This window comes from Aulonocara stuartgranti (assembly GCF_965226115.1).
Source record: "Aulonocara stuartgranti genome assembly, chromosome: 7".
Lineage (NCBI taxonomy): Eukaryota > Metazoa > Chordata > Actinopteri > Cichliformes > Cichlidae > Aulonocara > Aulonocara stuartgranti.
In genome coordinates, this window is record NC_138945.1 from 6,186,667 (window position 1) to 6,213,566 (window position 26,900).

The 26,900-nt window shown below is 40.5% G+C and overlaps 1 protein-coding gene across 1 annotated transcript in view; it reads left to right on the plus strand.

Moving 5' to 3' along the window:
* Positions 1-3,489: 3,489 nt before the first annotated feature.
* Positions 3,490-26,900, plus strand: part of syt9b (synaptotagmin IXb) — a 62,385-nt gene continuing 38,974 nt past the window's right edge. The window contains exon 1 of the mRNA XM_082538585.1: positions 3,490-4,377. Coding sequence (XP_082394711.1) covers positions 4,230-4,377 — 148 coding nt within the window. The 5' untranslated portion in view covers positions 3,490-4,229. The remainder of the gene's footprint in view (positions 4,378-26,900) is intronic.

Here is a 26,900-nt window from a genome sequence, read left to right on the forward strand (position 1 = left end):
GGCAACATATCACCCCCGTCCTCACAGATCTCCACTGGCTCCTGGTCAAGTCATGCATCACTTAGAAGATCTTTATTCTCACTTACAAATCTCCCAGTGGCCCGGCTACTCAGTATCTGCCAGACCTCCTTCACCCAACCACACAACCTCAGACGCCGAGCCACGGCTCTGCTTTCTGTGCCTCACACCAACCTCCACAGCTTTGAGGATGGAGCCTTCAGTGTGGCAGCGCCTACCCTCTCTCCTATCTGTGCTCTGCAATGCTTGTTCACTGGGGGCGTTGCAGAGAGCCCAGCAATGAGTTCTCCTCAAATCTCACCTCTTCAACAAGACCTTCAACCTCTAACCTTTTTTTATTTACTTACTTTTTGTAAAGCATGCTTGAGTTTCTCGAAAGGTGCTATACAAATCTAAGTTATTATTACATGTCGCACAGCAGAAGTTAAGAAAATTGATGCATGGATGTGCAGAAGGGTATCAGCTGAGCCATGAGCTCATGTGGGCTGGCATTAAGATCAGGTAATGTGACAGGGTTTTCACATGTGAGCAAACACATGCTGCCTACATCACAGATCTTGCAATAACTGCGGCTGTTGATTCTTGTAATTTGTCAAGTGTCAAATTATATTCACTTCCAATTCATGACATCTTTTCTGACTACTGAATTATGGCTGCTGTGGGCTTTTCCCTTCACAATAGCATCCTGCTATAAACCAAAGTACTACTAAGTAAAGTAAGTAAGTAAAATCGTATTTATATAGCACATTTCAAGATAAAATCACAAAGTGCTTCACAGAAGCTTGACAATAAAACAAAAACTACTAGATACATTGCTGTTTTGCTTTGTTTTAGCTGAAAGACATTGAGAATCATAGTGACTATCCTTTTAACCTTAGTTAGAAGTTCATGTGCGGATTCTGCTTCGAGAGGCGTTTAAGAACAGAGAGACTGGTGTGGAGGCCGAACAGATGCCCTCTGTTTCTCTGAGGCAGCTGGGCTGGCTGTGAGCCTTGGCTGGATCCTCCAAATAATGCTAAATCAAACTCACCCACATCCACGAGAGACACAGACACACCCCAGTTTGACACACACAAACACACGCACAGGTGCAGTAATGTGTCTATGCGCATATATAAACGCAGTACAGAGACTTTAGAAAAGAACAAGTAATGTGCACATGTGTACAGAGATGCAAACAGGGAAGCAGAGGCACCCACACAGACTCCCACACACACAAATCAAGCTGCAGAACACAGCTGAACAGAGCATTGCCATGCACAGCACTTGCTATTTGATCATGCACTGAAATTTTGGAGCCTCTGACCATTAAGGCTGACAGGATCGCATCAACTGGCTCATATAAGGAGATAATATCTTGAGTGGTTACTTCAGCGTATAAGCAGCTCTACAGCACAGTCATATAACAGTGGTGCAATGAGTTTGTGTATGTATGTGCTGAGAAGTGGGACACACAGGTACTCTACACTGAAAACACTCCACATGACCCCCGGTTGTGAAAAAATCAAAGTTTGAGTAGTGTCACACGGGAGCACTTTCACTTGCTGCTGCACTTTCATCGCCACTCCGTGATGGCATGTCAGCATCAACGACTCTATTTGTACTCTAGATGATGGTGTAACCTCTCTCTCAGCACTATAAATCAATTGAGCTTTGAAAACACAACCTTTTCATTCAGACTTTGAAAAGATGAACGGATTATGTTTTTCATTAAAAAAAAACACCTGGTTAGTCGGCGAGCTTCATTCAGAGATGCAAATTAATCACGTCTCCAAAGACTCTGATTTCAGAAAGCTGGTCAAATTTGAAGTAATGTTATTACCAGAAAACTGGATCCATGTGAGCTCGGGCTAAAGCTGTGTCTAACAATAAAAGGTGTGATAAGGCTACCCTACCTATTTGAAAGTGTCAAATTTTGATAGGTACTCTGTGTTAGAAACTGCATCTGGCACCACACGCTGGGTTCTGGGGAGTTTGTAATTTTTGGCTTTGTGCTTTGTGCTGGAGGTAAGATTGTGTTTGTCACAAAGGTTTTCCAGCTGCAACTTTCTTCTTCTTAAATTTCAACTGAGCAGAAACTTCAAGGCGTGAAAAATAAAGCCACTGTTTAAGTGCCAAAAAACACCACAGAAGTTCTTCCAAATGATGTTGCTTCAATTTCCGTGGAATCACATGTTAAAATGCCCAACTTAAGAGAGAATGTATTTACTTGATTATTTTCTGTGGTCACTTATAGCGTCACATTAAAGTCACTGTTGCCTGGGCAGACCTTTGACAACTGATGTAGAGTAACTAGAAGAACTTGAGGTAATTTCTGCTGTAACATAAATCGGGACAACCTGCCATCCTTCTGTGCATCCATCCATCATGTTCTGCTTATTCAGTGCTGCTGAATGCTATCCCTGCTGTCACTGGGCAAAAAGAGATGTACACCCTAGAGAGATTACCAGTCTATTGCAGGCTTCACACAGAGACAGACAATCATTCATTCCCATATTCACAACTATGGCCAATTTAAAATTACTACTCAATCTGACAAGTATGTCTTCGGACCGTGGGAGAGCATGGCATGTAGGATATGCAGATGCATGAAAGGCCCCTGCTGGCCAGTGGACTTGAATTCAGGGCATTTTTACACCACAGTGCCGCCCCTGCATCTGTTAATCACTGGCTAATCTTTTTTTTATTTGTTGTTTTGTTTTTTGCAGTAACTCTTAACAGGCTCACTCATTTCTCTCGATCCAACTATGCATTACAAAGTTATGGTGCTTTGCTAGCTTTTTTGACCAACACCAGTCTTTTTGCTGGTGGAAATGCATGGAACCCATCCTAGATTAGGCAAGAGTACTGCGTTGGTGGGGTGTCAGTAATTGTTTTCCACTGAGAAGAGCTGCCTACTATTGACATGGAACCAAATAGTCATTTCGAAAGAAAAAAGCTTGTTTTAAAGCCAAGTTTCCATCAAAATTTAGCATGAAATTGAAATACATTTGTAGAAAAACTGAAAATATGACATTGCGTTAGTTTTTTCCTGTGATTATCTTCATGTGAACAGAGTGCAAAAGCAAAACTATGATACATTTTTTCTCCCCTAATTTTCTGGGTTTCTGGGTTCTTTCTTTACAACAGTTTTGTTCCAAGTTTGCAACTGAAACACCCTCAACAAATATAATATAATATAATATAATATAATATAATATAATATAATATAATATAATATAAGCACCGGAGATACTTTGTAGATACTGAAAGGTTCTCTTCTAACACTTTCTAAACACAGAGAATGAGGCTAAGATGTGGAGGTCGTTTTTAGCCAAGGCTTTAATGTGACATTTATCCGTCGTTCTCGCCCTTCATTACTTCCATCAGTAAAGGTCAGGCTCGTACATGTGGGCCCTCGCAGGTGTTTGAGCCCCTTACATCTACTACCCAGGAGCGCAAGCGGATATCACATTACTCATGTGATTACCTGGTGAAAGGAATCCGATCTTTGACTTTACGCATGAGATAAAAGAGAATAAGGAGATAACCAGGGTGAGATTCCGTGACATTTCCGTTGTTTAAGAAGAGGTACACAGATCTCTTGGCGGCTTTTCTTCCTCAAAGGACTTCGTTGGTGTGGGAAGGGGGGCGCTGATGGAGGCAGAACTTCCTGTCTGTCTTTTTGCATCCCAGTGCGTGGAGAAATAATTGAGTGCAGTGAAAGCCGAGCATTCATTCAAAGACCTTGACTGGCGCTACTGAAGCCTGGAGGCTCAGTAGTGATTCAGCAGCAGCGGAGCAGCGCTTAGGAGACAGTGGTGGTGAGAAGGAAGGAATAAAGGGAAAAAAGAGAAAAGGAAATTTCAAAAGAAGGAGGTGAACAACGTGAGCCGCGCGCCGATTTGGAGCCGCGTTTTCATCGCTTAACAACACGGAGTGAAAGGGGATTTAAAGAAAAGAGAGAGAGAGAAGCCGGTGAAAACTTCTCCCATCGCGGCCAAAACCTTCTGATTTTACTTAAAAAACAATTAAACTCCGGGAAATTCGGTTTGCAGCGGATTTTGACGGATGCGCACCGGAGCTATCCAGGGGTGTAGCCGCGATTCCCGTCGTGCGTCTTTGCGCTGTTAGAGGTGGTGTGTGACTGAGTGTGTGTGAGAGAGGAGGATACAGATAGAGGTGGAGGATCAGCCGGAGTGGCCGACCAGCCAGAAGGATGCTGGAGGGCAATGCCTGCAGAAAGAGAGGATGAGATTTGTCGAAAGGCGCTGGAACTGCTCTCGGACCTTTGCTCCAAGGGAGAGGTGCAGGACGACAACTGCCTGGATTTCATTTACTACTTCAGGGATCTGGCCAGACCCCGTTACACGGACTCAGGTAAGGCTCCACGGTCTTCTCTTTGATAAAGTAGGATAGAGTTATATTATATCCAACACTAACTCGTGGCAGTTTAATTTTATTATGAGCTCCAGGAGCTCCAACAAATAGGTTTTTTTTAGTTTTTGCTTTTATCTTTAGGAAAGCACTAAACAAACTCCAGTTTCCCCAAAATACACGAAACCCTCAAACCTTATTCCTCCAGTGTGTGTGTGTGTGCGTGTGTGTGTGTGTGTGTGTGTGTGTGTGTGTGTGTGTGTGTGTGTGTGTGTGTGTGTGTGTGCAAGACTCCAACTGTAGGAAAAACGGTTGCTCTGTACAATCACCACATTAAGAGAAACGTTCAGGGGAAAAAAGCATTTGAACCTTTTCCTTTTAATTGTATTTTTGCAGTAGTAGTCAGTCTAAACAGAAAAGAACTTTTTTGCTCCATGCACATAATTGTATTTCACTATTTTTCCAGTTCACTACAAATGCATTAAGAGTGTGAATTGTGAACTTGTTGCTTGCATCCATTAGTGCCAGCAGAATCCACAAAACATTTCGGATCTATAAGTGAGTGTGAGTGTTTGTTTGCAAATGCTCCGGCGGCATCCATCAGCTTCTTCACGCAGACTGAAAGGGAGTGCTGCTTTGATTTCTCTTTTACTCTGACAGCCTGGAGAGAGGCAGAGAGAAAGCCCCACCCGATAATTCCACATAACTGCCATCATTGTGCAGACATAGCTCCAGCAAAAGGAAATAAGGATCGACAACTTAAATTAGTTACTGTATTTTACACAATCTGTTGGGCACACCCAATAAATTTAAAGTTTTTCAGCAAAACCTTTAGAGATAAAATGAAGTGTAAAATCAATGAATTTGAAAGTTTAGAGAGTTACTTTTACTACATATTGATATGATGTCCTTCAATCTTTGTTTGTTTTTAAGAATCATCCATTTGCAGCCATCGCAGCCTCGCAGACCCCTGCAGCTGTCACTTTCACACCGTGTTTTCTGAAGTGCCTCCCACATCTTGGTTTGGTTTGACTGACTCTTTTTCTTTCTTTTAAATACCATGTGGTCAGGGGTTAAAGTGGGATTTGGCAGGTGTGCACTCCTTAAGATCTGATGGAGCGGTGAAGTGCGGTGAAATGACTCACTGAAAAATAATTGACTTAATCTTCTCTACTGTAAGCTGCAGTAGATTTTTCTTTGTGGACAGGCTGTGATCATCTGACCTGTGTTGCTGCAGCAAACTCTGATATTTATTGTTCCTTGTGGTCTTGCAGATGTTACATGAGTCATTGTGGGCTCTTTTTAAACCATTAGCCAGTAAAAAGATAATATAAAGGTGGAATTTGGTGTTGCTGAAGCACTTCATCGAATAACTCCTACCTTTAACTTAACTGAGCAGAGAGGACAGTAAACACAGTCTACCCTACACCGGATCTACAGTACCCATTACTGAAAAGTTTGGCTTGTCCTGTATAACCTTTCAGCCAAAGTCAGTCATTTGCAGTAAAATCACCACATAATTTCAGAATCACAACATTTACGCATTAATTGTCTGATGAAAAAAATCGAGCAAACTTACATCACAGTTATCTGACTTTAACTTTTTAAACTTAAACTTAATTTTCAAATATCGTTACTGTGCCTTTAGCTTGCAGACAGATTTTGTGCCAAACTGCATATAAAATACTGTATTTGGTGATATTTGTTAAGCCATTTGTGTGGTTCGCTTCAAAAAAAATCACCACATTTTAAACTCACTCAACTCTATCTGCAGTTGCTAGACGCTGATGTACTGCAGCCACAACTTTATTGAGATCTGAATGCATGAATGCATAACAGGGATGAGAAGGAAAAGAGGATGTGTGGAGAGTGTGCATGCTGGAACATGGAGACACATTACTTTGTGATTTATTGAGTGAGTATCTCCGTGGCATCGGCTAGAACGAATGCCAAGCAGCAGCGTATGAAAAATCAACTCAGTTGATGTCATTATGCATTAAACTATTATTATCCTCTTTTTGATTCAGACACTTCAAACTTCCATTAGTCTGAAAATAACACTTTTTTTCCTCCAAACCTTTTAGTGGCCAGTCTCTCAGATATTGATTGCTCTATGTCAGTGTTTAGGTGGCTGGTTCGTGTCAAAGTAACATCCACACGTAGGCCGGGACCTGAGGGTTTACGGGAGAGCATTGCACTATAAAGAGGTGATTAATTTTCTCCTCTCCTCCTGTCAGTGGTTTTAATGCTGTGGCTCAGTGTATTTCCCTCCTCTTGTCCTTGTGTCTGTGTACACATATGTTGTTTTTTGTAGATAACCGCATCCTTTACACATTCATCATTAAGCATATATGATGAGGCGGAAGTTCAAGCTTCCACTGGCTCCTCTGAGGAGCTCTGACCCACTTCCTCTTGTGTTAGAGTTCTAAAAAATGCACGTGCACTGTTTGATACACAGCAAACAACTGTCCCTTCGGGAATTGCGGGAGACTGGAGCTGGGCACAACTTTCTGATATCAATTAAATCTGATAAAATCTGATTAAAAAAAATCTTTAGTGGGTTTGGCATGAAATGAAACATAATATATATATATACACTGAACAAAAATATAAACGCAACACTTTTGTTTTTGCTCCCATTCCCCATGGGATGGACGTAGAGACCTAAAATTCATTCCAGATACACAATATAACCATCCCTCCCAAACAGTGGTCACAAATCAGTCCAAATGTGTGGTAGTGGGCACATCTGCTATATTGAGATAATCCATCCCACGTCACAGGTGTGCCACATCAGGATGCTGATCTGACATCATGAGTAGTGCACAGGTGTACCTCAGACTGCCCACAACAAAAGGCCACCCTGGAATGTGCAGTTCTGTCTCACAGCAAAATGCCACAGATGCCACAAGCAATGAGGGAGCGTGCAATTGGCATGCTGACAGCAGGAATGTCAACCAGATCTGTCGCCCGTGCATTGAATGTTCATTTCTCAACCATAAGCCGTCTCCACAGGCGTTTCAGAGAATATGGCAGCACATCCAACCGGCCTCACAACCGCAGACCTCGTGTAACCAGCCCAGGACCTCCACATCCAGCAGGTTCACCTCCAAGATCGTCTGAGACCAGCCACCCAGACAGCTGCTGGAACAATTGGTTTGCACAACCAAACAATTTCTGCACAAACTGTCAGAAACCGTCTCAGGGACGCTCAACTGCATGCCCGTCGTCCTCATCGGGGTCTTGACCTGACTCCAGCTCTTCGCCGTAACAGACTTGTGTGGGAAAATGCTCACATTCGATGGCGTCTGGCACGTTGGAGAGGTGTGCGCTTCACGGATGAATCATGGTTCACATTGTTCAGGGCAGATGGCAGCTGAGAATGTCCCAGTTCTTGCATGGCCAGCATACTCACCGGACATGTCACCCATTGAGCATGTTCGGGATGTGCTTGACCGGCGTATACGACAGCGTGTACCAGTTCCCACGAATATCCAACAACCTCGCACAGCCATTGAAGTGGAGTGGACCAACATTCCACACGCCACAATTGACAATCTGATAGACTCCATGCGGCGATGTGTTGCACTGCATGAGGCAAATGGTGGTCACACCAGATACTGACCGGTTCTGGGTCCCCAGATCCCCAATAGCGCAAAAAACTGCACATTCCAGGGTGGCCTTTTGTTGTGGGCAGTCTGAGGTACACCTGTGCACTACTCATGATGTCAGATCAGCATCCTGATGTGGCACACCTGTGAGGTGGGATGGATTATCTCAATATAGCAGATGTGCCACTACCACACATTTGGACTGATTTGTGACCACTGTTTGGGAGGGATGGTTATATTGTGTATCTGGAATGAATTTTAGGTCTCTACGTCCATCCCATGGGGAATGGGAGCAGTAACAAAGGTGTTGCGTTTATATTTTTGTTCAGTGTATATATATATATATATATATATTGGAGCAGAGGATCGCAACTCGATTCCTGCCTGGGCGTCTGTATCCAGTAAGGGTCCTAGGCTAGACCCCCTATGCTAAGCAAGCCTACCGCAGACATGAGCGAGACAGATAAATATGAAGGCATGCTGGCTCGGACGTCGCCCGGATCAACAAGGTCCGCGTCAGGTGTTGAGGGACCAGGGCACCCTGACTAAAAGTGGGCTACTGGAACAAGAAGGCATCGGTGGGCAAGAGACGAAAACAGGGCGTTGTTGGAATGCTACTACAAGTAACCCCGGCGGAAGGGGCTACATGAATAGGATGAGGGACCTATGGATTCTTCGATACCCAACATCCACAATGACGGCAAAATACCAAGGGCTCAGAGAAGAGCTCGAGAGGATGTGGAGGGTGAAGGTAACGATGGTCCCCGTGGTAATCGGAGCATGAGGTGCGGTGACTCCCAAGCTAGGCGAGTGGGCCCAGCAGATCCCGGGAATAACATCGGAGATCTCTTGTCCAGAAGAGCGCAGTCCTCCTGGTAGAGGACCCGAGCTTGAAGGATAAACCGCCCGCAGGGGCGTGCTGGGTGGTTTTTATGGGTGGTTTATATATATATATATATATATGTATATATATATATATATATATATATATATATATATATGTATATATGATATATCATGATTATAATAAGCCAGGAAGTATTAAAAGAGAAGTTCAAGGATATCCATTTTTCTTCGCAATAATTCTGTTGTACAGTAATTGACTGCAATTAAGCCAGTGGCACAGCAGGGGGCGCTCTCAGGATAGTTCGCGATGAATAGTGTGTCATTATTATGACACATTTACACCTGCTTCTAGACAAAACAAAACCAAAACCAAAACCCTTCCACATTTAATTTAGTCTTTGCATTTAAATCAGAATTCAAATAAAAAAATATTATGATATCCTTTAGTTTTTCTCACCGTGAAGCAAATTTTGCCCTTAAATCACTAGCATTTCAGTAATGCATGCTGATTGGTGCATTAAAAAATCACATGTGTGAAAGAAACAGCTCTCTGATGTGGTTGAAGGTGACGCCTAGAGCCTGACTGATATAAGATTTTGAAGACTGATGCTGATACCAATATTTGCAAAGCTAAAAATTTGATATTGCGATGCTTCAGCCAGCATTTTTTTTTCTTTCAAACACATGAATAAACTGATTTCCCCAACATTCCCCATCTTTTATGCTCTACCTGACTCTGCATGGATCTGCTGATTATGTGTGTTGCCAACAGGAAAGTTGCAGATTGCACTCTAGTGCACAAACTCTGCAACATCGCCACTCTTAAGGCGTTAAAGGATGTTTTTTCAGTCTCTCCTTTTTTGTTTTTAACTTTTCATTTACTGGCTGTTACAGCACAGTACAGATAGAGCTGCTGTTATTTAACATCAAGTGAAATTTGCTGAAATTCTCAACCGGCTGTTTTATGTTTAAAATCAGAATATGTATCATATTATCTAAAAATTGAATAAAATATGGCTCTATTCAATCTAGACTATCTTGCGAAGACCCTGTGAGGGCTTTTATGAAATCAAAAGTCTAAAAAGCAGGAATTTTCAATTATACTCACAGTAGTCTGCTTTAATAATGTGTAGATACGCTACCACACAGTTTAAACAGTCAGAAATTTCTAATGTGTGAATGCATCGGTGCAACAACCTGATTGGCTCAAATGATTTCAGTTCATCTGGCTCTCTTTTGGGAAAGACGACAGGATAACCTTCAACTTTGCTCTTACCGAATTCTGCAACAATTTCTTTTCAAAATTGTCTGAATGCCATTTCTCTTTCTTAGACTGCCTCTGACAGTACTTGCCCTCAAGAGGCTAAGGCTGAGTAAACTTGCAGAGAAACGATATATTAAAAATGACAAAAAAACATCCAAAAACAACAAAAAGAGCACACACCTCAAGACAAAAAACGTTTTTTTCTTTCTTAATTATATTGAAATTTCCACTCAGCATATGTATGAGATCCTAATTAAATGAGCAGAGAGAAAAACAAAACAAAACAATGCATTTTAAAATGGATTTTCCACTAGTGCATTTTCTTTTTAACTTGTCCCACTTAGAATGAACTTCTCTTCTGTTTCATGCATGTCTCTGTTGTAAAGACAACAAAAAAGGAGCTGGATGAACTGTGCAGATGACTTTATCGCTTCACACTTACCCACAACTATCACTGACATGAGTTTGACGAGTCAAAGGCAAAATGTGAAGTTAAACTTACATTTTAGTTAATGGGAGATTACCAGTAATTCTACCTTCTACTCAAAGGCTTGAGGGGACACTAAACTGAACTATTAGACACATAAATCCAGCTTAAATATCAAAAGCACATGTACTGAACTGAGCAAAACAGCTCTACCCAACAGTAATGATCTCAGAATAAAAGCTCATGAAATCAGAGGCTGCTTTTGGATCAAATCACCCCCGTGCTCTTGCTGGCCTGTGTGCCTGTTAGATTGAAAAGCATGCTTCTTAGTTTCAAACTGAACTTCTCCTGTATCTCTATTTTTAAGCGTGCAGCCTGCTCCATGCTGGACCTCCATAATGGAACCAGCTGTGGGGGCAAGATTAGTGATGCAATCACCAAGCTTTTTTTCTTCCCTGCCGTCTCTTATGCACTTGCTAAAACTGCTTCTTTCTGCCCATGAGAACAGTCCAACAAAAGGATATCTTTTTAGATTTTAAAATATTTTTGGAGTCAAGCTTCAACTTCTTTTAATGTATGTTAATGGTATTGAATGCAATAAAATGCAAAAGCAGGATTAACCTAACTAATTTCTTCATCCTTCATGTGCTATGATTCTGCAATGCAAAACAGATGTATTACTAATATGTACACATAGGTGCTGTGCTGTGAGATCCAATCTCCGAGGAAGATGAGGCACTAATTCACACATGCCTAGTTTCCAGTGAAGCTTCATTCAGGATAATTATGTGCAAGATAAACCAACTATATTATGACTCCCACGAGCACTTCTATGACTCACATGTGTGTGAAAAAGAGTTGGACGAGAAACATTTAAATAATTTGCAATTTGCTTCATCCGGGCAGGGATGCACCTATTTTTTATGTTTGTGTATACATTCTCAGTTACTACTAGCTAGTTTAGTTGTTAACTAGTGTTTTTCTGTAACTGGTTACACTGTTAAAACCTTATATTTGACCTCATGAGAGAAGTCCCAATCCAGGAGGAAGAGTTTAGTGAATTTATTCATAGAGATGGTGCAAGTAAGGGTTGCTTACAGGTAGATGGGCACAGGATCAGATATGTTCCATGACAGCAGGATGGCTGTGTGACATATCTCCCCTGTCGTGGAAGATTTGCAGTCGGACTGCGTGAGAAGCTGCTTCACCCATTATGAAGTTCTTACTGGGAGGTATGATTAAGCAGCTCTAATGTCCTGTAATGCTGTTTCATTGTAGCAGCTATCCAGATGTTGTCATTACTGGGCTATGACAAAGAAAAAACAAGGCAGGTTCATGTTCATGCAAAGTTAAGGGAATATCTCTTTTCCTCTCCTTTCATCCTTTGTGAAGAGTTGTTCCCAACAACAACTTTCAACTTTTGATCAACTGCTAAATTCAAACAGAGCAAAAACGAGGAGATCCAGTCCAGTTTTACTTATAAAGCCTATTTAACCTTCATGTCGCGTTTAGGTCAAGTCTAGTCAAAACAATGAGCATAGGACACTATTTCAAACTGATATGTTAAACATTGTTTAAAAAGATCAAAGATTTAAAAGTGGGCAATACCAAAAAGTTTAATTGTATTCTATGATTTTTATACAGGGAGTGCAGAATTATTAGGCAAGTTGTATTTTTGAGGAATAATTTTATTATTGAACAACAACCATGTTCTCAGTGAACCCAAAAAACTCATTAATATCAAAGCTGAATGTTTTTGGAAGTAGTTTTTAGTTTTAGCTATTTTAGGGGGATATCTGTGTGTGCAGGTGACTATTACTGTGCATAATTATTAGGCAGCTTAACAAAAAACAAATATATACCCATTTCAATTATTTATTTTTACCAGTGAAACCAATATAACATCTCCACATTCACAAATATACATTTCTGACATTCAAAAACAAAACAAAAACAAATCAGCGACCAATATAGCCACCTTTCTTTGCAAGGACACTCAAAAGCCTGCCATCCATGGATCCTGTCAGTGTTTTGATCTGTTCACCATCAACATTGCGTGCAGCAGCAACCACAGCCTCCCAGACACTGTTCAGAGAGGTGTACTGTTTTCCCTCCTTGTAAATCTCACATTTGATGATGGACCACAGGTTCTCAACGGGGTTCAGATCAGGTGAACAAGGAGGCCATGTCATTAGTTTTTCTTCTTTTGTACCCTTTCTTGCCAGCCACGCTGTGGAGTACTTGGACGCGTGTGATGGAGCATTGTCCTGCATGAAAATCATGTTTTTCTTGAAGGATGCAGACTTCTTCCTGTACCACTGCTTGAAGAAGGTGTCTTCCAGAAACTGGCAGTAGGACTGGGAGTTGAGCTTGACTCCATCCTCAACCCGAAAAGGCCCCACAAGCTCATCTTTGATGATACCAGCCCAAACCAGTACTCCACCTCCACCTTGCTGGCGTCTGAGTCGGACTGGAGCTCTCTGCCCTTTACCAATCCAGCCACGGGCCCATCCATCTGGTCCACTCTCATTTCATCAGTCCATAAAACCTTAGAAAAACCAGTCTTGAGATATTTCTTGGCCCAGTCTTGACGTTTCAGCTTGTGTGTCTTGTTCAGTGGTGGTCGTCTTTCAGCCTTTCTTACCTTGGCCATGTCTCTGAGTATTGCACACCTTGTGCTTTTGGGCACTCCAGTGATGTTGCAGCTCTGAAATATGGCCAAACTGGTGGCAAGTGGCATCTTGGCAGCTGCACGCTTGACTTTTCTCAGTTCATGGGCAGTTATTTGGCGCCTTGGTTTTTCCACACGCTTCTTGCGACCCTGTTGACTATTTTGAATGAAACGCTTGATTGTTCGATGATCACGCTTCAGAAGCTTTGCAATTTTGAGACTGCTGCATCCCTCTGCAAGATATCTCACTATTTTTGACTTTTCTGAGCCTGTCAAGTCCTTCTTTTGACCCATTTTGCCAAAGGAAAGGATGTTGCCTAATAATTATGCACACCTGATATAGGGTGTTGATGTCATTAGACCACACCCCTTCTCATTACAGAGATGCACATCACCTAATATGCTTAATTGGTAGTAGGCTTTCGAGCCTATACAGCTTGGAGTAAGACAACATGCATGAAGAGGATGATGAGGACAAAATACTCAATGCCTAATAATTCTGCACTCCCTGTATGATTGTGTAAGATGAGAATGAGCCAGCTGTGATGCCTTATTCTTTCACACCCATGTGGTGCAGAATAACGATCAGATATTATACACTGTGTGTAAAAGTGAAGTCACTGTGACATCACCCATTGGTTATTGAGGTGTTGTGAAGCCTTAAGTTTGGTATTTGAACTCGGAAATGATGAATGAGGGGCCGTAGATGCTCATGTGTGCTAGTCCCACGTCAATGCATAGTCTGCTTTTTCCTTGTTTTTGCCTCTAATACTGGTGGTGGTCAGAGGGCCCAGTGGTGCCTGTGTCCGGCAGCCTTGCCTCTGTCAGTGCGCCCCAGGGCAGCTATGGCTACAATGTAGCTTGCTATCGCCAGTGTGTGAATGTGTGTGTGTGTGAATGGGTGAATGACTGAATGTAGTGTAAAGTGCTTTGGGGTCCTTAAGGACTAGAAAAGTGCTATACAAATGCCGTTTCATGCTCAAATGTACTGCTAACATGAAACAGAGATGCACAATGACCTTTTTAATCATTTAATAAATGACTTGATTTTTTTGTCACACAACAGTTTCTGCCTCTGAATGTTAACATTACTGTTTTATTGTCTTACACTGAACACTAAAACCGGGAGAGACAGATACAATGCAATTCAATTTTATTTATACAGCGCCAAATCACAACAACAGTCGTCTGAAGGCACTTTATATTGTAAGTTAGACCCTACAATAACACATACAGAGAAAAACCCAACAATCATATGACCCCCTATGAGCAAGCACTTTGGCCACAGTGGGAAGGAAAAACTCCCTTTTAACAGGAAGAAACCTCCGGCAGAACCAGGCTCAGGGAGGGGCGGGGCCATCTGCTGCGAGTGGTTGGGGTGAGAGAAGGAAAACAGGATAGAAGACATGCTGTGGAAGAGAGACAGAGTGAGAAAGGTGACTGAAGAACAAACACTCAATGCATCATGGGAATCCCCCAGCAGCCTACACCTATTGCAGCATAACTAAGGGAGGATTCAGGGTCACCTGATCCAGCCCTAATTATATGCTTTAGCAAAAAGAAACGTTTTAAGCCTATCTCTACTAAGAGTAATCTTGAAAGTAGAGATAGTGTCTGTCTCCTGAATCCAAACTGGAAGCTGGTTCCACAGAAGAGGGGCCTGAAAACTGAAGGCTCTCCCTCCCATTCTACTTATAAATACTCTAGGAACAACAAGTAAGCCTGCAGTGTGAGAGCGAAGTGCTCTAATGGGGTGATATGGTACTACAAGGTCATTAAGATAAGATGGGGCCTGATTATTTAAGACCTTGTATGTGAGGAGCAGGATTTTGAATTCAATTCTGGATTCAACAGGGAGCCAGTGAAGGGAAGCCAATACAGGAGAAGTCTGCTCTCTCTTTCTAGTCCCTGTCGGGACTCTTTCTGCAGCATTTCGGATCAACTGAAGGCATTTCAGGGAGTTTTTAGGACATCCTGATAATAATGAATTACAGTAGTCCAGCCTGGAAGTAATAAATGCATGAACTAGAGATACAAGTTATAGTCATGGGAACGATGTTCAGCCGAAAGCAGAAAAGCTTTATTTTCCATGCTTTCTAAGAAGAGTGATTGATTAAATGTTAGGAGAAATAGGTTAGGGTTCATTACACCCATGATTGCATTTTCAAGGTATTGTTGCCAGGCAACATAACATTATTGGAAATTTGGTTTAGAAATCTCTGATGATTTTCTCGAATGAGCCCAATAAAGTTAATGTCTCTTCTCTTCTTTGTGAGGTGAATAACACTGATCTTCCTCTTGCAAAACAACGTTGTGCTCAGAAAACCTCAGGTCCTGGCTCACGAGCGAATGTTACGTTGACCTACCTGAACATTGGCAGAAGCCTACTCCAGCAGGATGATGTCTCCTGTCACACCACAAAAGCTATTTGGGATTGGTTTGAGCAGTGCAACAAAGACCTCGGGGCACTGACCTAGCCTCCAGACATCCTGGATCCCAATCTAACACCTCTATCAGCTGGAAGCATCAAAACAAGCTTGAGGCAAAGTCTTCCCCTGCCTCTTAGCTGGACCCTGTTCCTATGCACGCCATCTGTTTTTACACCACCCCATCTACAACCGTTTACTGCTTGACACTTCAAGAGTGTTTTAGAGGATATTATCCCCATTCTTCCCCTTAAACCCTCACTCCTGTGCCATTCCACCCTTTCACCACAGCTATTCTCTCTTATTGACCCACTGCTGACTTGAACGTAGCAGCTTATTGAACTGTACTCAGTACTGTACTCCCTGGAGTGAAGTCAACTGTACATAGAAGAGTTTAATAAGATGACTCAATGCTAAGATCGCTTATTGACAGTGTGAAACTTTACAACACTAAATAAATCGGTTATAACATTGGCTTCGTCCTCAGCTGATTACCATGAAGTTGCAGTCAACAACAACAACAAAAAAAATTCGACTAAAAAAAGAATTCACAATTTTTCTAAATGAAATGAGTCTGTCACATAACGTGGCATGCACTTTATTTATTAGCCCTGTGTTTAACAAGCAGCACAAATTCAGGTTTATTTTTCAACATTTCAGCATAAACACCCGAGAACACAAAATACAGATTACAAAAATTCATATGCTGAGTTACCGGAGTGACGTACAGATTGAGATGTATGATTAACATTAACAAATGAAAGCTGTGTTTGTTACTTTCAGCTGTTTGAGTTAAGTTTAAGGATCTGTATGTGTGTCCCCAAAGCAAGAGAGCTGCACAGCCAATTACTTCTAATTCAACTCAATTCAAGTTTATCCCAAATCCCAGTAACAGTTGCCTCAAGCTCCTTTATACTGCCGAGGATTTCCAACATAAAGATTGTGTTTCACCGTCCTGACCAATCCACTATCTGCTGTGTACACCCGAGATGGGGAGGTGTTACACACAGCCACAGTTTTACTGTTTTAGTCTAGGCGGCTGAGCAGTGTTACACGTTTTGCTGTGATATCAGCATAGTGATATATATGGATATATAGGCTAGTTTCTTTGATCTCTTTACAAATATTTAACTTAAGATTCAGTGTCAAATCAAACGTCAGAATTTAGAGTAGTGGTTACTGCACACTTGGATTATTACACTCTTTGATGTTTACGACAAGCCGTGCTCAAATGTTCAAAAACACTAAGACTGATTAATTGTGTTTATATTATGTGTGAATGTGTGTGTAAGTGACAAAATAAAACATGTGATCTAAATACACTTCTAGTATAACCTACTGAAGTTAGATAAGCTATCACACATGCAGAGAATTGTTGCATTGGAAGTCGTTCAAAATCAAAAGAATTTTGTGAAAAGCTCTGATAATTCATTATTTATAATATGATTTCATATATATATATATGAAATCATATTATAAATATTATATTATGATATTTTATATATTATATTACATATATATATATATATATATGATATTTTATATATTATATTACATATATATATATATATATATATATATATATATATATTACATATATATATATATATATATATATATATATATATATTACATATATATTACATTATATATATATATATTACATATATATTACATTATATATATATATATATATATATATATATATATATATATATATATATATATATATATATCATGAGTAGTGCACAGGTGTACCTCAGACTGCCCACAACAAAAGGCCACCCTGGAATGTGCAGTATTTTGCGCTATTGGGGGTCTGGGGACCCAGAACCGGTCAGTATCTGGTGTGACCACCATTTGCCTCATGCAGTGCAACACATCGTCGCATGGAGTCTATCAGATTGTCAATTGTGGCCTGTGGAATGTTGGTCCACTCCACTTCAATGGCTGTGCGAGGTTGTTGGATATTCGTGGGAACTGGTACACGCTGTCGTATACGCCGGTCAAGCACATCCCGAACATGCTCAATGGGTGACATGTCCGGTGAGTATGCTGGCCATGCAAGAACTGGGACATTCTCAGCTGCCATCTGCCCTGAACAATGTGAACAATGATTCATCCGTGAAGCGCACACCTCTCCAACGTGCCAGACGCCATCGAATGTGAGCATTTGCCCACACAAGTCTGTTACGGCGACGAGCTGGAGTCAGGTCAAGACTAGAGATGGCACGATACCACTTTTTTATGTCCGATACCGATACCGATATCATAAATTTGGATATCTGCCGATACCGATATGAATCCGATATAGTGTTTTTTAATCAACAAAACTGTTTTTTAAAATATCTTGCTGCATTTTGTATAAGTTCATACTCAAGTTTAAAACAACAACTACACTAAAGCTATTCTGTTATACCTGTATGCAAAAAAAATATTTCATAGTTCAGCAATACTGATCAATCTAATAAACTTAAACCTACACCATCCTCCCTATTCTGGTATTTTAAAGAGTACTTAGCGTAAATATTAAGCAACCTAACTAATAGGGTTCCAACTCCCAGCAACAACAAAAATAAATAAATAAAAAATAGGGAACCACCCCTCACGCTCCACCTCATGATGCTTAATCGACGTAATCAACCTTAATTTGATGAAGTGTGAAAAAAATGCACAGAAATCAATTATTTTTCAAGAAATATTAAATAGATTCAACATCTTTCTTCAACAAAATTGCAGACTGCACAGATGGTACCTTCCCAAAGTAAAAAGTACTATAGCTTACTAGGGTATATATTAGACTTAACAGTTACTATATACAGTAATGGACTTCTATACATTTTACATCAGATTAAAACTTTGGGTGTAAGATTCAGATAATTATTTAATAACAGCCAGACATTTTAAATGAGAATAAGAAAGAAAAGTATGTCTTTGTGCCCCCTTTTCCCTGTTAATGCCGTATCGGCCCCCCTGGCTAAACTTTGCTAGATCCACCCCTGCACAGTTACAGCCGTCAGCTGCGTAGAAAAAGATCCCGGTGTAGAAAGTAATATTAAATAAATTCTAACAACAGCTTATCAAGCTTAAACGTGCTGCTGTTGTTCAGCCGCTGGTTTCCTCTTTCTGGTGCAAAGTGGGCCAAAAACAAAGAAGAGACACGGCCTCGTCGTGACAGAAAAGCCGATCAGCTGATCATTAAGCAGTTTCATGATTGAAGTAGCAGCAGGAGAGGCAGTCGCTTGTTAAGCTTAACGCAGGAATGCTTTACAAAGATTCAGAGATGGACTTACACACTTGCTTTACTTCTCTCGGGGATAACTTTGTCGGAGATGAAATGCCGGGTTGCTAGCGAAGCTCCAAATGCTATCCAGACCACCGACAGGTCCCGCATGCCACAGCTGCTCTATCACGTGATGCATACTGCTCCGACGTGCTAACGTTCTGAGGCGAGTTACGGCGTGTTGCAAGTTTTGTGAGGTGCTTTCGTGATATTTATCGGATTACATTTTTTATTTTTCTCCGATATCCGATCCAGTAATTTAGGTCAGTATCGGACCGATACCGATACGTAATATCGGATCGGTCCATCTCTAGTCAAGACCCCGATGAGGACGACGGGCATGCAGTTGAGCGTCCCTGAGACGGTTTCTGACAGTTGGTGCAGAAATTGTTTGGTTGTGCAAACCAATTGTTCCAGCAGCTGTCTGGGTGGCTGGTCTCAGACGATCTTGGAGGTGAACCTGCTGGATGTGGAGGTCCTGGGCTGGTGTGGTTACACGAGGTCTGCGGTTGTGAGGCCGGTTGGATGTGCTGCCATGTTCTCTGAAACGCCTGTGGAGACGGCTTATGGTTGAGAAATGAACATTCAATGCACGGGCGACAGATCTGGTTGACATTCCTGCTGTCAGCATGCCAATTGCACGCTCCCTCATTGCTTGTGGCATCTGTGGCATTTTGCTGTGAGACAAAACTGCACATTCCAGGGTGGCCTTTTGTTGTGGGCAGTCTGAGGTACACCTGTGCACTACTCATGATGTCAGATCAGCATCCTGATGTGGCACACCTGTGAGGTGGGATGGATTATCTCAATATGGCAGATGTGCCCACTACCACACATTTGGACTGATTTGTGACCACTGTTTGGGAGGGATGGTTATATTGTGTATCTGGAATGAATTTTAGGTCTCTACGTCCATCCCATGGGGAATGGGAGCAAAAACAAAAGTGTTGCGTTTATATTTTTGTTGAGTGTATGTATATTATATATATATATATATATATATATATATATATATCATGGATATTCAATGCTCAACATTAAATATCCATGGTGAGGCAGCAGAAAGCTAGAAGACCTGAACTCACAATACAAACAATTTCATAGATCATAGACTTACTTACTTACTGCCAAATTTTACATTAATCTTTGGGTGACTCCACAGATGTGAAAATTTAATGTTTGTCTTCCAATTTTCAACTTATGAACTTAACTAGAGAGACACTGCAGTTTTCTCGGTCAGTTCCAGTTGACCATCCAATGACCATGTGACCAACCAATACAGATTTTTGACTACTCTGATTTTAATTCTGAGAACTGCAACTAACAGCATACACAAACACATTTTTTTGATACAAAATATTATTTTAATGACAAATGATACAGCATTACAATTTCTACCAAACTGCAATAAGTTATGAGATCTTCTCTCCTTTCAAAATAAAATGCTCCGCTACTGGAAAGATTTAAAAACTACTAACTGAAAATGAGTTGCTGTACTCCCACCTTTACCTCACATATTTTGTCTTACCAAACAAAAGCAGAACCAACAGTTCAAAAACAAAACAATGGTCAGTTATTTACATAATTTTCCAGAAGCATATTTTTATATCTTACAATATAACGACCTGGCTGATTTCTGTTCCTGACACTGACGATTAATGGCCAGTTATAATTTGGTCAGATGAGCACATATCAACCAAACACCTGACCAGTCGACCCCGAGACTATAGTCTTTTTGGTTAAAACGAAAAGAATTTAAAGATCAACAGATGATCAGAACTGATCTTTCTTAGAAGATGAAAATTTGTATCAAATCACATGGATATTTATCCAACCAACTGACTAACACTGCCTCTATTCAGCTAGCATGTGTCAGTTATATACAGATATTTATAGACGAAGATATTAAGCTTCAGTGTAGGACGCAAAAATGCTCTCCTGGTGATGCTTACATCAGTACAATAGTGTAATTGCAGGTTATTGTCTGCGTAGGTGTGCTGGATAGTATACAGGACTAAACAGAAATCATCATGACAGTGTTTTATGTGCCCCTGATTGGCGTCTGCTCTGTACAGAGACTAAACAGAGGGCGATAATCAGATTTCTTCAGAGGCATAGGGACCTTGGTATCCACTCTTCACCACTAATGCATGCAACCACAGAGACGGTAATGCACCGGAGGAGCAAAAACAAAGCCAATAATAATGAGCCAGAGTAGAAAGTCCCCTAACAGTTAACATCAGTTAGAGTAGTGAATGGCAGGCTTATTTCACAAGAATCGGCCCCACCTAGATTCTACCATGTGCGCTTCACATTACTGTAACGTCTCAGTCATTTTGGGCTGTGGAGAAAATTCAAATGTTTCCTAAAAGATGCCCATTATTTTGTGATTCTACAGCCCAAATTACCAAATAAGTCCAGGCAGCCCGTGTGATACTTAGGTGATAAAGGGTTAAGGTTATTATCAGGATGTATAGAGCTGTTAATGAACTGCAAAATGAAGCAGAGAGAGAGAGAAGGCTATGTTTAGACAGCCCTGTGTCTTAAAGGATTCACATTAAACATGATTATTAAATGGTTTGTAGAAAGATATGTCTGATCTACTACAGACCCAGTCTCATTTACATTAGCACCCCCAAATCAACCATATATAATGTACCACTTCCTTTTAAAAGGCTCTGATTGCAAGCTTGTTTCAGCCATCACATAACAAAGACAGATAAAGAGAAACTTTGCATACTGCGAGGCAGAGGTCCTGATTAACGAGGTACTGCTTAGTATACAGTTAATTTGGTCTCACAAAAGCGACATTCTCACAAGATGTGGACAGCTTCAAAGAAAGAAAGGAAGAGGTGGAGAAAACAAACAATACAAAAAAAAAAACTTGGAAAAAGTTCATACACTGTGTAAAAGCTTTGTGGTTTTGAACAACTGCTAGTTGAGCCATGCTTCTATTTGGATTGTGCTATTAGCTATTAGCTGTTTGTTTGCAGCCTCTGTTAGTCTCAAAGCCTTTTAGATACTTTTGTAACCACTGATGTTTCTCCTTTATCAGCCATTTATCTTACAAAAATCTCTTGGATGGAGTGTCATGAAATTTTGGACATCCAGTCAAATAGTTCAATAGCTGCAAGATACCTGCAAGACACAAAAGTCTGTACAGATATTTAAGGGTTTGTTAGCATGATTCTTAGGCTAATACGCTGACATTTCCAGAAAAAAATGTATATTTAAACATTGCATTATTCAATTTCTGTACAGTGTTTGCTTAACAAGGGGTAACGTGGTTTATATGTACATGCAAATGTGAGTGACTGTCAAAATAACGTATGTTAAATTAAACATATGAAACTGGCAGGAGCATTCAAGTCTCAAAGTGCTGGAGGCCCTCTTTAAACCTCAATTTCTGCTTATTCTGAGCCTCAAAACAAGTCAGCCTTTCTGAACGGTCGGGCGGCCTTAAGTGTTTTGCTGATTTAAACAACGCCTCATCAAAGAGAGATTTAGTCCAAATCAATAAAAGCAGCCATCTGTGTGTTCACTTTGGGGTTTTAAGCTTCAATTGGTTCAGAGGCAGGAGTACGCCTCCGCCAAGGCTTCTATCAGGACAATCCATTTGCATTGTTGGGCAGTGAAAATCTAACTCTGATCTCTTCTGCTGATGTGCTTCCTGTTGGTAAAGCATTCTGTTTCACAATCTGAAATGCATTGCTTTTTTCCACCATTTCCTGTGCAACGAGTGGTTGATGGGACTCGTGAAGATGCCTTGTGGCTCATTTGCAATTAAAAGTAATAAAGATGTATCCAAATGGCACCTTTCAGGACCAGATTTGCAAAGTGCTTGTCATTAAAAGCATCCAGTGAGCAACAAAACAGCAACCAACAAAATCAGTTTGTCAAAACACACCAATCTCTTAATTACTCTTACTATGGGTGTTAAGCTGTTGCCAGGTGCATAATAATTATCATATTTAGCCATTTGTATTAAGCATGAGCCCTAATTCTTTCATTTCCATCATCACTGTTCCTCTTACCATGGCAGTAATGCATTATTGGGGATGACAGTGGATCCAATCTCATCTCTGCTGACTATCAGAGCTGCTTCTATTTCCACTTGAAATACTTTTTTTCTATGAATATCTGATTTTCAGCATGTAGCACCTCTGCTTTTACTTCATGTGAATGAATTTACTGTAGAATATTAATGGCCTCACAGCCTGGAATTCTTTGAAACCTTGCATTCAAACAAAGGTCTAAAACACCATGCATTTCTTTTCTTATTCATTTTTAACTAAATGGCTGAGGCAACATAGACATCATAGACAGGTATACAGAGCATAGACAGGTGGACATAGACACATTCTAAAATATTGTTTTGAAGCCTCAAGATGAGCGTTTCTGTTGTCACCATGTTAGTTCCAAAAGTCGAGATTTCAGGGATGGTTGAATGAACTGACAGTGAAACTGCGCGCTCACTTGTCTGCCCTAAAGTGTTAGTGGTCAAGAGTGCAGTTTCATAGCACAGGTAGTTCTCTTTTTTGAAACATGAAATGCTCAATAGTTGCAAAATAGATTCAATTTTTTGTTCAATTTGACCTAAAAAGAGCGACTGGGCCCAAAAACTTGGCATTAAAAGTGTTTATAGAGATCTCAGTCTTCTAGGAGCAGTGGTATTTTCTTTTTAAACCACAGCTATCTCCATGCAGGCTTTTAGGCACTTTTATAGTGGCTTCAATTTAACTGCATCCATGTTTTATACTGTAATGTCAACTTTATGTATCTAGTGCCTAGAGGCACTTATATAGTATATTTATATACTATTTAAATAAAGTGCATATATAGTATATAAATATACTCTGAAATCCTTCATGTTTTTCCTTCTTGTCTTCAAAATCATGCAGTCATTTTTTGCAAAATCCATTAACCTATCAATTTTCTACCACTTATGCAGTGATACTGAATTAGGCATATTCAAGCGTGCATTTTTTCAGAATTAAAAAACAAAGAAAAAAATAACATATGAGATAAAGTAAAAGTCAGGGTGTGCTACAGAGTACCTGTTAGAGTGTGCTCCATGTAGCAGAGCCTCTGTTCTCACAGCAGAAGCCTGGGTTTAATTCTGTCTTCCACCGCAGGCCATTTACTGCATGTCATCCATCACTATCTTACCTTCTGGTTGTTCAGCTGTCACTATCTAATAAAATAAAATAAAGTCTTTAAAAAATATTAGAAGCAAAAATGGAAGATCAATCCTGTCTAGCTACTTTATTAGTCAAGCAACACAGTGGCTGGAGTCATCCTTCATTGTAACTTTTTCCAAGGGAAAATGAACACAATGTTGTCCAGATAATGACTTATGAAGTCTAATTCTGACAGGAGGAATAAATATATTAGCCTAGGTATGAATTAGGCTACAAAGAGAAGCGGTGGGCTGACAGGAAGCATGTTGTACTGCTTTAACATCCACTTCTGCACTGATTGCACTGATATACGCCACCCCTTAAATCCCAGCAGCTATTAGAAACTTTTTAGGTGTACCTGTAATTCCTTTATGTATAGTCACATAAAAAAAAAAAACCCCTAGAAACCACAACTCAGACAATTATATTAATCAGAACCTCTCTGACCTTTTTTTAATTATAATTGTCAACTTCCTTTAGTGAGGAGTGAGCTTACTGATTAGTGGAGCTCCTGAATCTAATTAACTGCCACCAGCTGTATAGAGCTGATGCCTTGGCGCGTTGATTGCACCCTGCACGAGAAGCTGACAAGCTGAGACACCCTGTGGCTTTAGAAAGGGCTGTAACAAATGTAACTGGATGAAACCACTAGATCAAAGAACAACAGTGTTTTCAGTATTTAAAAAAAATTCAAATATTGAGCAGAAGTGGGTTTGGAAGGAACACGGTGAGCCTCGAAATCTAACACGGTTGATCTGAGTACAAAATAAAGATATTCTGAGCTGCATTGTGTTTCAGTTTTTTTAAAAGCAGGATTTTGGGTGTGAAATATCGAAGCAAATGCATCACCTATTTGGCACATCAAAGCCAGAGCACAGCAGAACAAGCTGCACGCTTTGTATTTGTGCCAGCTGAGAGCATAAGCCAGGCACTGTGTCGGGGACACATATTGTAGATCATTTTTTTCTGCTTTCAGTTCATCCCAGCTGCTTGCAAAGTGCAGAGCTGCGCACAGGAGGACTGTGTTCTACCTGCCTCATTTCACAAATCATAGTGCTGACTCTGCTCTACTTCTAACGTCCGTGTAATGCAGAGCTTTGTCGACACATTCAGAAAGCTTTATGTTTTACCCGTCTTATTGTGACATGGCATGTCTTTACTGTTGTACACCACCACACTGAATTTCAAGTGAAGCAAATAAAATGGGATTAAAGTGCCTTGTCACACCATTAATTTGTTAATATTGCATGGCATTAAGTGGGGATTTTTTTTACGTTGTCCCTCTATTTTCATAGGTTCAAAAGTAAGTTTTTCCATTATAATTTGAGTGTTGAATTTAATGTTTAAGCTGGGCGTTCATTTGATAGGTGCTCATGGGAACGTGCAGTTCAAAGATGTCTCGAATCATATGGAGGAGGCTAAAAAAAAAAAAAAAAAGCCTTTTACATAAAGAGCAGAAACTTTTAAAGTATCTAAATCCACATTTTTTAACTAAATAATTAACTATTTTAGTAACAGGTTTTGCTCCTTTTCCTTCTTTCGGCACCATTATGTGATGCCACGGTGGGTCGCCCAGTTCAACTGTATTTATATAGTGTATCAGTCGCCTGAAGGTGCTTTTATATTGTAAATTAAAGCCCCAACAATCACATGTCGGCCTCTGAACAAGCTTGGCAACAGTGGGAAGAATAATTCCCTTTAAACAGAACCATGCTTGGGGGGCAGGTGGGCTGCCCCTTTCCTTCTCGCCTACATAATGGGAGGTCCCCAGCAGACTAGGCCTTTTGCAGCATAACTAAGGAAAGATTCAGGGTCACCTGATCCAGTCCTAACTATATACTATAAAGCAAAGTTTTAAGGCTAATCTTAAAAGTAGTGGGAGCTGGCTCTGCCTTGCATTTATAACTTTATCTCCAAACTGATCAACTGGACCTGTTCCTCTGATGCACTCACCTCTAGTCTTGTCCATCCTGGGAACTCACAATGAAAATCTTTTTCATCATCATCAATACCATGTTCAGCTCTTCCTTAATGTCTGTATCATCTCCAAGCAATACATCATAGCAGGTTTCACTACCTTGCAAACCTTTTTCAGTCTTGCTGCCATCCGTCTGTCACAAATCACACCTGACAGTCGTCTCCACCCACTCTGCCCAGCCTTCACTCTCTTCTTCACCTCTCTTGTGCACTGCCTGTTGCCTTCGATGGCTGACCCTAGGTATTTTAACTCATCTACTTTTACTACCAGTGACAGGCTTAGAAAAAAAATTAAAAGCACTCACTTGGAGAGTCAAAATTCAAAACTCAGAGGCGCCTTTGTGATTGTAAATACAGAGGATTTACCCACAAAATGTAAACTGTGACTAGGTTTTGGTAAGAAAAAGGTCAAATTAGGCTTTAAGAAAACTTTTTTAAATGCATGTCCAGTTCTGGAGAAAGAACTGCTCATCGTTACTGAAACTACCAGAATCATATGATAAAAGACAGTAGGGAGAAGGAAAGGTTTGTGATCTACAGCACATCATCACGTCATCTATCAAACATGATGAAGACAGTGTTAATTCATGGCTGTCGGAGGAACTGGGTCACTGGGATCATGATGGAAGTAGCAGAATTCTTGAGTGTATAAAGCTGTTCTGTTTGTTCAGATTCAGGGGGATAAAGTAATATGACACATGGATAATAAAACAAAACATAGGGGCAAAAATAAGTGGTAAATCTTAAGATTGCTTAGATGAAAGCAGTAAAGAAATTAAATATGTGCTTATATTAAACTCATCAACAGGATTCTTCTTATTTCCTACTTATTTGCATTCAA